At 36.9% G+C, this 14,008-nt stretch overlaps 1 protein-coding gene across 8 annotated transcripts in view; it reads right to left on the bottom strand.

The window, feature by feature from the left end:
• Positions 1-14,008, bottom strand: part of sema5a (sema domain, seven thrombospondin repeats (type 1 and type 1-like), transmembrane domain (TM) and short cytoplasmic domain, (semaphorin) 5A) — a 404,793-nt gene that overhangs the window by 151,366 nt on the left and 239,419 nt on the right. For 5 of the 8 annotated variants that reach the window (XM_073940463.1, XM_073940461.1, XM_073940462.1 and 2 more), the window contains one exon: positions 5,311-5,373. In XM_073940463.1, coding sequence (XP_073796564.1) covers positions 5,311-5,373 — 63 coding nt within the window. Of the gene's footprint in view, positions 1-5,310; positions 5,374-8,386; positions 8,855-14,008 lie in introns of those variants that run through there. The other 3 variants (XM_073940465.1, XM_073940464.1, NM_001271670.1) reach the window with 1 other exon arrangement.

The following is a 14,008-nucleotide window of genomic DNA, read 5'->3' as shown; positions in this document are numbered from 1 at the left end:
ACACAGGGACATTAGAAATACACCTTGGGGTTCAGCCTGGGCTGGAGGAATGGCCGGCAAATCCAAACACAGGCCCTATACCCTATACCCAGTGGTCCCAGGACTAAAAATGGCTTAGCATACTATAAAGCAACAGGGGATCCACAGTCTCATGTTTGATAGAGCTGGAGTAAGTGAAATATTAAAGACATTAAAGAAACATTTTGTAGCACAAATCTGATCTGATTCAGTCAGCCTTCAAAAGCACAAGGGAGTCAGTGCTGTAGTGGCATGAATACAGCTCCATAGTGAAGTGGAAGAGACATGGGAATGCCCGAGCAAGAGCGCTGTCATAAATAATGACTCTGCTATTTTAGGAGGGCGATTGCTTTCTTAAGTACAGGTAACATTTAAAACAACCTTCATTCTGGGTGTGAATTACAGTGGGGTTTAGAGATTTTAACCCACACCCCCTTCCCCACCAAAGGAAGCCCCCAAACAAAAGGCCTTTAATAAATTACAACCAAAAAGGTCAGATTACAAGTTAGTTAGCTCATATTTCTTTGTGACGCTGAGAAGAAATTGCATTTGCCTGAGGTGGTTGCTATAGCAACAGGATGCTGCCTGAGTTGCTTCTGAATAGATCAATATTGCATGGTGTATATCAGCAAAACAGGTTGTGAAAAGTTACTCTCATGGACTTATAAAATCTAATACCTTTTACAATAATAAAAAAATATATTTGTCTAGCAGGTTGGAGATGAATTCTCAATTAACAAAACTGTCTTGCTTTGAATTTATGGGCCAAATTTAAATAAATCCTTACACCACATTAAATTGATTAAAAGGAAATATTAGATTTTGGGAAGTAAATCGTTCTTCCATCTGTGTTCATACGCTGGCAGCTAGCTCTCTGCAACTCTCACATGGTCGCCCATTGAAGCTTATTAGGGCTGCGCCTGGTCAGTACCTGAATGGGAGACCACATGGAAGAACTAGGTTGCCGCAAGAAGTAGTGTTGGTGAGGCCAGCAGGGGGCACTCAACCTGTGGTCTGTGTGGGTCCTAATGCCCTCAGTATAGTGAAGGGGACTCTATACTGCTCATGGAGTGCTGTGTTTTGGATGAAACGTTAAACCAAGGTCCTGACTCTCGGTGGTTGTGAAAAATCCCAGGATGTCCTTCGAAAAGAGTAGGAGTTTAACCTCAGAATCCTGGCCAAATTTGCCCTCTGGCCTTTGTCCATCATGGTCTCCTAACCATCACCATATCATAATTGGCTCCATTCTTCACCAATTAGCTGGTGTGTGGTGTGCGTTCTGGCACATTATGGCTGCTGTAGAGTCATCCAGGTGGATGTTACACAATGGTGGTGGATGAGGAGATTCCCCCAAATGTGTAAAGTGGTTTAAGTGTCTAGAAAAGTGCTGTATAAATTTAAGGAATTATTATTATTAATGCTATTAATCTAAACGTCAGTAAGGTCTATACAACGTTCAAACTTGAAGATCATTCAAGAAATTTAACACTGCTAAGTTAACAATTTGTAATTTTTTATTCCCTTGTATATTGTCTTTTATACTCAGCAACTTCATAAAATACATCATTCATTCATTCATTCATTCATTCATTCATTCATTCATTCATTCATTCATTCATTCATTTTCTTATCGGCTTAGTCCCTTTATTAATCTGGGGTCGCCACAGTGGAATGAACCGCCAAATTATCCAGCGTGTTTAAGCAGTGGATGCCCTTCCGAGCGAAACCCATCTCTAAGAAACATCCACAAACACTCACTCATACACTACAAACAATTTAGCCTACCCAATTCACCTGTACCGCATGTCGACTGTGGGGGAAACCGGAGCACCCAGAGGAAACCCACGTGAACGCAGGGAGAACATTTCCGGCAGCTGGGGTGCCAGAAAAAAAGTAAAATAACGGTCATTAAATTACAGAATTTTACTGTAAAATAACAAACATTAAATTACAGAAATCTGTTGGAATTTTAACTTCTGGTAAATTTCTGTAATTTAAAGGGCATCTATGGTGAAAAATCAACTTTTCAAGCTGTTTGGACAGACATATGTGTAGATATAGTGTATAGACCGTCATATTGGGGTGATATAAATACACCCAGTCCTTTTTTTTTCAGTTTAACAACATAAAAACGGTAGACCAATTGGAGCGATTTTCAGACCGACCGCAACTTGACGTAGGAGTGTGGTTCCCCCCCGCCCACCAAATTGGTTGACAGCAGTGTAGTAACATGTCCCGGTAGTCACGATTATAAACATATCAACAAGAACAGACTTTATGCATCTTTGATGTTAATCTTTCTCTTTTTCTCTTCCTTGACCTCAAACTTTAAGTAATGTACAGTAGTTCCATTTTGCTAAAGAACGTAACTAACATTCCAACAATATTATTTGAATTTGAAAATTAACTTCTTAATTGTACATCAAAATGAGTTCAGAGAGTAACTGTTTTGTACAGGCATGCTACAGTACAAGCACATTTAAATCCTTGTGCATCTCTCAGAATCAATTCTGTAGGAAATCGTAGTAAAAAAAAAAAAAAAAACAGTCAAACAGTAACAAGTAATATTGCAACCTGTGAAAATATAATATTACTGTATATTATACATAAATAAGGTCACATTACTGTTAGATTCAATATAGTTGGCACAGCAATGTCTTTCAGTCTGAATTTTTGATAATCCAGCTTTAAATTGTATTTGTCTGTAAAGGAATTTGCTGTGAAACTGAGGCTGGCACACTGCAGGCAAATGTGGCCTGAATCAGATTTTTTTTTTGCCCACATGTGATGTGGATCTGTTTTTGTCTTGAGAGAGCAAACAACCCAAACCACATGGACTCTGATCTTTTCAATTCAGATTTGTGCCACTATTAAATCAGGCACATTTCTGATGTTTTGCAATGCGACTGCAGTGTGAACGGTTATATAGGATTTAATGTGACTTTTACATAATCTTTGAGCGACATGCGTCATCATTCTGTGCTGCAGACATCATCCACTCCTCAGCAGCATAGTAGAATGACACACAGGGCATTTGAGCGCTTTCTTTACCACAGAAAGTTGGTTGTTCATTTTTTAAAAAGGCAAAACTTGCTTGTTAACCAATCTGGTTAACGATTGGGACACGGGTTGATCACGAAGCTGCAGAGCATCGGAGGTGTTGCGGATAGGGGATCCATGCACAAAGGACAGGCACTTTCATTTTAAGGATGAACTTTTTCTCAAAAAGAAAAAAAGGCAGGTGATCAAACACCCAAACCCTCTTTCTGCACGTGTCTGTTGTTTATAATAAAGTAAAATGTAATAACTTTGCAAACAGAAATAAACCAACTCCGCCTTCACAGTTCAGTCTGCGGCTGCTCAATATTAAGCCTTGATGACTTCACTACAACGGTGGTCAGAAAGACAAGCACAGCGGTTGTCATAAATCACAAACAATCAGTGTTTTCAATCACAAGAGACTTATTTTAGGTTCTAAATGGTGAAATACACATTAGTAGTAGCAGAACAACCCTTTAAAGTTCATAAAATACACCACAGTTGTCTGTGAAAAGGCCAATAATCTTATAAATATCAGGCAGAATCTGACAAGGCTTACTTCATACAGTACACACATTGTGTGCAAAATTAAACATTTTTGCGCTGTGCATATCTGTGCTTTTGCACATGCGGGTCAATTTAGGACCATGTTCTGTTTACACTGCAATTCTTAAATTGGTCACATTTATAACAACAATGTGAACAGCTATGCAAAAAAATCTGATTTGAGATTTGAGCACTAAAAATGCTGTGATCAATATGGATGCTCTAGGGAGGAAAGCCACCTCCTTTAGCCCAGGGGTATCAAACAGTTAAGTTTTAAAACTGAATCAACATACTTATTTCTAAAGCACTTAATTAATTGGATCAGGTGTGTTTAATTAGAGTAAAACTTTGCAGATCCATAGAGTTTAGCTTCATCCAAAAATCACACAATTCCATTCTATATAGTACGCTAAAACAGTATATAAGAAGTACTCAGATAACCTAACACATACGGTGAGATTCTGAAGTGTGCATCGGATGGACACAACTCTATCCCATGATGCACCATGAGAGAATTCATGAATGGGAGAAGTGATGCAACTGACTCAGGTAGGTGACGTGATGACAAAACAGCGGTTGTAGTATGTCCGAGTTCCATTCATACTACTGACATTCATACTGTATAGAACATACTTTTCTAATGATCGAGTAGTACATTTCAATTCAAATACAGTACCTACTGAGTAGTAGGCGATTTTGGACGCAGCCATAGGCACCTATCGTACTGATTGATGATTCTCCAGGGTAGAGGCGAGTCTGGTTCAGATATGTGTTCATGACAGTTTCTTTAAACAGTTTCTTTAGTTTCTGCAGGTTCACTGCTGTGAACCCTCTGTGGTCAGCACATATGCTGGAATCGCACAAATACTTGTTAGACAATACTCATAGACAAAAGAAATATATTTACATAGAGCCTAAAATTTCTTCCTTTAAATAAACCCATTACACTCGAAAAGCAATGGTTCTCTGGCTTTGTAATTTGTATGAAACAAATGGAACAGTTTCCTGACTGACCCATGATCTGACTGTATTGTTTTAAATGAATTCCCGCCTCAACCATTCAAACACAAACCACATGACTGCAATAGCTTTGTTGGACTGTAAGCCATATTTGGAAGATAACTGCTATCAGTAAATGGAATCATTTGGAAATGACCTCAGAATAACAGTGGAAACAGACAGTGCATTATTCAGAGGATGACATTGGGTAAATAAAGAAAGTTGGTATTGTAAATTCATTCCCATTTGGTGCACATGTGAATCAGCTTGAGCAACTTTAAATAAATTGTGGTTTGTTTGTTTTTTGTCATTATTTAAATGATAAGAAATAATTTATGAGACACAAATTTCTTTTCTTTTTTTTTTTTTTTTGAATTTGATGTTTCCTCATTCAAAGAGATGGAAGATCCGCACTTGCATGTTTGGGATGTAGGTTACTGTATATGACTTGATTTAAAGAGACTTTGGGTGGAGCTATCATACATTGATGTAGAAGCAGGTGATCTTTTGAGGAGGAGTTTAAACACTATTATGTGATAACATGAAACATTGACATATTGATTTCAGTTTAAGATGATTTAAGATTTAAGTTTTGAAACTTACAGGATGTTGTAATAGTACAAAAGAATTTTGATAATACACTGCCGAACATGAAGGCCCTTTTTAAAATCCCTTTTTATAACATTGACCAAAATAGGAAACACTTACCTCTGATTTCCCACGACTGAAACAGGCTCCTTTGGTAAACTCATCACAATGCCATTCTGCCTCCTGTAAACAGACACACACAGAGAACACCATGAAATTACATATTTGTACAGTGAGCATTTTTGTGAGCTTGTCATTAATAAAAGAGTTCTGCTACATCATACAATTGATCTATGCCTCAAACAATTGTTAAATTTACTGATCTCTAGGATATAGTGTAAAATAAACTCTTTTTTTTCAATCCAAACTCTGTGTTTAGCTAGGTATTTTTGATTGTCACTGAGAGGATAAATGAACTTGGATAGAAATCCGGCAGATCTTGGATGATAATCACTTGTATTCAGCTCCTCTGCATTCTGGGAAAAACAACAGGCTTTTCAGAAGCAGCACTCCTGTCTGTGTGTGTGTGTGTGTGTGTGTGTGTGTGTGTGTGTGTTGTCCTTCACTGAGAAATGAGGATCCAGCAGACAATGACGGCGTCCACAGACGGCGACCGCATTCACATTTCACCGCTGGCACTGGAATGCAGGATAATGCCAAGCTTGATGTCTGCAACTGCCTCCAAATGGATTTTAATATCAAATGAGCTCCTCGCATTTATTGACCATGAGCTCTCTGGCTCAGATCCAAGTGTGTGAGACTTTAGGCTTGCCAAGAGAAAGCAAGGAACTAACTATCAAAAAACAATTAAGGAGAACGTTACAGATGCACAACGACCATTTTCATCTTTTCCAAAGCTGAAAAATTAATAAGAAATGATCATTCCCCACAGAGGCGTGACTCCGGCTAGACGGTAACCTCATTTTGAGGTGATCTAGAGCACAGCAGAAGCCCTGTGGCCGCTGGCTGAGATCTTACTGTGTCTGGAGAGTGTTCCATCACCGCTTTATGAGACGGTACAGTTATGTCACACCGGCCCCAGGCTGAACAGAACGTAGTGCTCTCATGACCTCTCGTAACAGGCTAATATTTAAGGTGCTGTACGTAAGTTTGGATTTTTCTAAAGCAAAAAAAAGAATAAAAATAAATATCATAATATGTGTATGTTTAAGAAACTAAATGCTCATGCTAAATGAACCTCTTGTTTACCGAAAAAACAATGCTGAAGCCAGTTATTCTCTTTTGAAATAGTGTGTTCCATGTTGGAATGTCTGTCTTTGGTCTGTGTAACTCTGCCCACTACCATTTTGCCCAATTATATTTTGGCACCCTGGGTTGCCCTGGTAGAAAACACAAAGTATTTCATTTCACCCATGAAGGCTATCTAGATATGTGTGGGCATGGCCACACATTTGACCCCTAAAGCACAGTAGCAGCCTCTACAAATATTAAAAATGTAAACATTAGCTGAGTTAGTTCACTTGCTCTATTCTACTCGCTGGATGTTTTTCTAATTTTTTCTATGTTTTTTGTGTTGTGTTTGCAACAAACAATATTTGAATTTGCACTGGAATACTTAGTTCAACCCCTAGTCTTACATACTCCACCTTTAAGTAAAAATTGCAAAATAAATAAATAAATAAATAAAATTGTCAGTATCAATGCTTCCCATTTACTTTGAATGGATGACGTCAATCGTTGCCAAACTGAATTGTGGATTCATCGATGCCACTTCACCAGCGTTGCTCGCAAAAGTTGGGAAGCGTAAGCCAATCAGATCACTTCATGCAAATACCCCGAGCTCAGACAGCAGCTGACTAATTTTGGCCAATTTCATTCGCTGACACTGCTATGACGGTGGTGTCAGCCCCAGCTTCAGACATGCTCTCCGTCAAGCACTGAAGCTGAAGCCCCTAGGAATCAGGCGTTAGGCACTTCTAAAATCCCCTCAGGAATCTTTACAGATAGCGGGGTGAGAATGTGCAAATGTGGGACTGAAAATCCGTTGTCTTGTGCAGTCATGCCACTGAATGAGTTTCCCCACAGGGCCATTCATACCAAATATTCACTACGAGGTGAAGAAATAGGCAGGAGGACAGAAACACCAGGAAACTCCTTCACATCCAGGCTGACATGAAAGATGATTTAATGTGTCAAAATAACCATTAGCGCCTGATATAGCACTTTCTGCCTGACATAACTGCAGTGGAATGATAGGAAGGAGCAGAAAACGGCTGGCATTTGCTGAGGGTTGAATACTACAGCCTTTCATGCTTCAAAGTGTGCTGTCAGATGCCATAATTATAGCTAGGCAGCAGCACGATGGCTACAGCTGGTTTTAAGGGACCCATATTAATTTACAGGATTTTAATTGGTCTATACTATAAAAGGGGCTTTATATCATTAAATAACAGAGACAGGAGGGACCCTGTCTGAGGGACCCCAATCCTAAAATGTTAAAGAAATGCATACAAATAAAATAAAAATAAAATAAATATTATGAATGGGTCTGACATAACACTATAAAAAATGTAAAATTTTGCTATAAATATATTTATTTTCTATTCAGTTACACATTAAACTGTTTTAACATATTCAATTGATTTTTAATTATTTTTACTATCTGTTTTTTATATATTTGCACAATTCTTTACTAATTTTAAAATATATATTTGAATTATATGTAAAAAAATGTATTTATTCATTCATTCATTCATTCATTCATTCATTTTCTTTTCGGCTTAATCCCTTTATTAATCTGAGGTTGCCACAGCGGAACCCATCTCTGGGAAACATCCATGCACACCTATCCACACTCATACACTACGGAAAATTTAGCCAACCCAATTCAACTGTACCACATGTCTTTGGACTGTGGAGGAAACCGGAGCCACCGGAGGAAACCCAAATGAGCGCGATGTGAACATGCAAACTTCACACAGAAATGCCAACTAAGCCAGCCAAGGCTAAAAATGTATTATAATAAAATGTATTATTCATTTTTTCTGTTTCTTTCTTTTTTTTCCACATTTCCCTGGACCCCTTTCCCAGCTTTTGTGGGCCCCCTTGATGGATTTTAAACTCCTCTGTACTTGAATACAATTAGATAGCTTTAAATGACAAAAAAAAAACATTTTAAATTACACATTTTTGCTAGTGCAGTCTAAATACTTTTTTTAAGGGTGCTTACATTTACCTCTCTGGATATTGTTGATGGTTCTTTTTTTGGTTTTGAACCAGAGTTTGACTGCACCATCGGACACCTTCTTTCCACCAGAATGGTTTGCATTCTGGAGATTGAGCCTGTTTTTGTTGCATCCTTAGCCAGGTGAACTGGATCCTGACACAAACGGGCAGCATTCAAGAATAGATGAGGACAAGGAATCTGCACCAGGACCATGCTGGCTTGGTAAAAGTGGTATCTTTACCCCTGCAATAACTATAAACAGGTGAAGACCGCCAAATGGATGGACTCTGCTTGCCTCACTTTTTAACTTTGGATTTTAAAAGTTTAGTTCTGCTTCTAAAGCGGAAACACTGAGTGTATCATGCTTTGTTTTAAATAAAACCCTACAATGAAGTGGTACATTTTAAATGATAATTCCACACAGTGAAAACGCAGGAGCAAACGTGCCACAAATGCTAAACAAATCAATACTGGACAAAAGAATGAAAGGAAACAGATGGCTTAAATAATGCAATCAGGGAGAAACAGAACAGGTGTGCACTAATTAACTACTAAGAAGACTAACTGGAAATAGGAAAACTGCAACAAAAAAAACAATGATGGATTAAACACAGGAATCATTGAAAACTGTGGCCATGTCCACATGCACATGATTATTTTTGTTACAGTTTCTCTTCCTTCACCTTTTAAAAAAATCAGTGGACAATCAGAAGTCTCAAAAAAATAGTCATTATTGGTTTTGGTTGACTGTCAACATGACGCTGGCCATTGCACAGATGCACGTCTTGTAAATAACAAATATTTTGGTATACAATTTGACATCGCACAAAGTATAGCGATGGTGTGATAAGACGAACGACTACACAGAGCCTTGCATTTTTAAAAATTGTAATTGTTTCATTTTCATTGGTCTGATACTGTGTTTGAGGGTGGAAGAAAAACCAAGCCACATAGAATAAGGTGCAGTTTTGAAGATATCTATATTCTAAAACTAAAATTCAAAGAAATACATGTGACAGAACAAAACATGTGTCTATTTTTTTCATGAATATAATGGAAAAAGTAAAAATGTGCTAAACACATCTGTAAAAACTATGGTGTTAGCTTTTCCAACAGGTCTGTTTGTTCAAGAACTAGTGCAATAGACAAGCGTGCATTTGTCTCAAGCTTTAAAATCAATTGATTCAACAAAATGATTCACTTTAACCAAACCATTCGAAAGATCACATGCTGAAGACGTCTGAGGGTCAAAAATGCAATAATGTAACTAAAAACACAGGGCTAACATGCAAGTAAGAGCTTTTCAAAGGTGCAACACAACATTTTTACCACTAGAGGGCATGTATTCACAACAAACAAAGGTGTATTTTGATGGCGCCATGGGTCTAAGATGATTTGGCAAATTCTGCATCTTTTAATCTTAATACCTGATCTCTGGCTAATTTAGCTCTTCAAACAATTTCATGAATCAGATTAAAATGTCTGGATAAACTGATCTGAGATCACTGCATGTGTTGTGAAGGACTGATCTATCGAACCTCGAATTCATGATCAGCAATGCAACGATTGGCTGATGGCACAGCAGCGTAATGACATCATCTGATTAATATTCAATTATCCATGTGAGCAAAATTACATCAAATTATTAGTAAACGGTTTGTTAAATATCATACGCAATAACTTTACACATTGTTGTGGGCTGCATGCTTGACCCTTTCATGTTTCAAGAGTATTCATCATGTATTTCAATGCAAATCAATGTATTTAGTTCTAAATTTAGAAAATATTTTCTTTATTATGGTATTTTCCTAATTAGCCAGAGATCAGTAATCAAGATTAAAAGGATTAAAAATCCTGGATCTCCCAAATCATTTTAGATCATTTAAGCGAGCTACGAAGAACAGACCCCAGGGGTCCGCTCTTCGTAGGTGGATTACTCAGTTAGCTGGATTTGGATATTGACGATTTGACACGATCCAGGATCGTTTCGTTCTTCAAAGCTGATCTGAGAGTTGTTGTCATAGCAACAGTTATGCTAGCTCAAACCTGGGGTCCATACTTCGTACGTGGATTACTCGGTTAGCTGGATTTGGATATTGACGATATGACACGATCCAGGATCGTTTCGTTCTTCAAAGCTGATCTGAGAGTTGTTGTCATAGCAACAGTTCTGCTAGGTCAAACCTGATCGGGAGCAGGTTCAATTCATATAAACAGGATTAGATCGGTTTAGTTCAAGCAAAGATAATACAGAAAGTATGTTCCGAATTCTGATATTTTCTTACAGTAGTAGTTAAATACACTTGGGAAAGTGGTACATATTTTTAAACTATATATATATAAAGTTATAGTCATTAATAAAATAAATAAAGTTATACATATTAATAAAACGTATGCAATCTGCACCCTCGAAATGAAAGTACAAAGACTGTCACCTGGTGGTGCAAAGAGAAAACTTTGATATGAACTTTTTAGATCGCTTTAGTACAAATTGTGTATAATAGAAATGCACAATATGTGACTTTTTTTAAAGCAATAATACATTTATGCATACATAAACATGTTTTGATAGTTAATATGCCAGTGATTTGATGCTTCACAAAAGTTGCAGACGCCTTTACCAATATGAAAATGCTTTTGTAAACAACCAGTTATTCTTTACACCGATTAAAAAACGCCTACTATAATAAAGAAAATATTTTCTAAATGTAAAACTATACATTGATTTGCATTGAAATACATGATGAATACTCTTGACGCATGAAAGTGTAAAGCCTGCAGCTCACAACAAATGTGGAAGGTTATTGCGTGTCTTATTGAACAAGCCGTTTACTGCTAATTTGATGTAATTTTGCTCACATGGATAATTGAATATTAATCAGATGATGTCATTACGCTGCTGTGCCGTCAGCCAATCGTTGCATTGCTGATCATGATTTCGAGGATAGATAGATCTGTCCTTCACAACACACGCAGCGATCTCAGATCAGTTCATCCAGATATTCTAATCTGATTCGCAAACTTGTTTGAAGAACCAAATTAGCGAGAGATCAGTTATCAAGATTAAAAGATCCAGGATCTGCCAAATAATCTTAGATCATTTAAGTGAGGTACAAAGAATGGACCCCTGGTCGGGAGCAGGTTCAATTTATATAAACAGGATTAGATCGGCTCAGTTCAAACAAAGATAATACACAAAAGTATGTACCGAATTCTGATATTTTCATACAGTAGTAGTTATATACACTTGGGAAAAATGTAAATATTTTTAACTATATATATAAAGTTATAGTTATTAATAAAATAAAAAAAATTATATACATATAGTATATAGTATACATATATACATATAGTATATATAGCAGTCATGAACATGTTTACAGTTAATATGACAGTGATTTGATGCTTCATAAAAGTTGCAGACGCCTTTACTATATCAAAATGTTATTGTAAACATCCATTTATTCTTTACACCGATTAAAAAGCTGCCTACAATAATACTACTATGGCCACTATAATAAGGAAAATCCGCTCTAACTGTAAAACTAAATAAACTGCTCTTGACACATGAAAGGGTCAAGCATGCAGCCCACAACAAGGTGTAAAGTTATTGCGTATCATATTTAACAAACCATTTACTGTGAATTTGATGTAATTTAGCTCACATGGATAAATGAATAGTAATCAGATGACGTCATTACGCTGGATTGCTGATCATGATTTCGAGGATCGATAGGTCAGTCCTTCACAACACACGCAGTGATCTCAGATCAGTTCACCCTGACATTGTAATTTGATTCCTGAACTTGTTTGAAGAACTTAATTAGCCAGATATCAGTTATCAAGATGAACAGATCTAGGATCTGCCAAATCATCTTAGATCATTTAAGAAAGGTACGAAGAACGGACCCCAGGTTTGAGCTACCAGAACTGTTGCTTTGACAACAACACTTGGATCCTTGATCATGTCAAATCGTCAATGACCAAATCCAGGTTACTGAGTAATCCACGAATGAAGAATGAACCCCTTGACTGAGCGTAGAATCATTGGGGTTGTCATCTTTAAAACATCCTCCTGCATAAATCCTCTTCATGGCTGAGCTAAAGAATAAAAATATAGTCATGTTGGCATTTCTGTGTGGAGATTGCATGTTCTCCCTATGTTGTCGCAGGTTTCATCAGGGTGCTCCGGTTTCCCCCAAAGTCCAAAGACATGTGTTATAGGTGAATTGCGTAAGCTAAATTGTCTGTAGTGAATGAGAGTGTATAGGTGTTTCCCAGTGATGGGTTGCAGATGGAACAGCATCCACTGCGTAAAACATAGGCTAGATAAGTTGGCAGTTTATTCCGCTTTGGTGACCCCAGATTAATAAAGGGACTAAGCCAAAAAAAAAAAAATGAATGAATAAATACACAACATACTGTACAGTATAAAAGCATTTTTGGTGTTTCTTTGTTTCTTATTAAACAAAAAAGGATGTTTAGGGTATATTTTTAGCATGGACACAATCTTTAAATTGCTTATTTCTCAGGATTTGAACACTCTTCAAAACATTTGGGATAATATAAGTACATAGGTCAGCACAATATACAACACTGTTCTATCAGTTTTTGGATATTTTAATGAAAAAACTGTGCATATTGTGCCTTTATGGTGTGCAATTCATAGTTTATTTATATACACATGCAACTATATTACACACTAAGGAAAAAAATCATAATAGCCCCCATGAACCATGTATTTTCATGACCATATGTAACTGAAAAGAAGCCTTGTTCACAGCAGAATGAGGAACAGGCTTCCTTCTTATATACCAGACTGGAACCCAGCTATTTTGAGGAAAATCAGTCATAGAAACAAACTGCACATCAGCAGAACGTTCCCCTGTGCAAGAACAGCATTAGGATGTCTTAAAGCTTATTTTTGTGTGTGCCAGCACAAACTGCTAGTAGTCACCCACTCGAAGTGCCGTGTTTAGCTCAGCAAAAATGGTGTAAAACGTGAATTAAATGTAATTACCAAAACCATTACCTTGACAAATTAAGTTAAATTACGCTTTGGAAAACTGCATTATGAATTTCCAGTATAGTCTAAACAGTGTCATTTATTAGTTGGCATCATTCATCAGTCAAGCTATTTAATGATTTAATAATGCTGAACGTAACCATTAACCAACTTGAACTTGGCCATTAACAACTTGAACATTATTTGCACTCAAAGGTGAATGATGGGGAAGAGGCAGGTAGACACCATTACAGCATACATTTGTTATTTCAATAAAATATGCCTCATTTTCAGTGCTATCTAAAGTATTATTGGCTTCAAAAATGATGATTAACACAATTTAGATTGTAAACAACTGTTTCTTGCCCATTTTTCAATCATAAAAAGCAAATTATAGTCTTGGATGTTTTAAAATGAACTAATTATGATACCAGTTTCTTAGAATATGCAAATTCCTAAATGTAATGATAGTAAATAAATAGTTTTAATGTAGGTATTGCTCAAATATTTAACTATATTAGCATATTTAATGTAGTTTGTGCAGGCTATATCTCTATATGGTAAAAACAAAAACTTTTTTTCCACTTTGAGAACAATGACTGATCACAAATCAAATTCTTCCATAC

Source organism: Danio rerio, chromosome 24, assembly GCF_049306965.1.
Source record: "Danio rerio strain Tuebingen ecotype United States chromosome 24, GRCz12tu, whole genome shotgun sequence".
NCBI lineage: Eukaryota > Metazoa > Chordata > Actinopteri > Cypriniformes > Danionidae > Danio > Danio rerio.
This window is presented reverse-complemented; position numbering and strand designations above follow the sequence as displayed.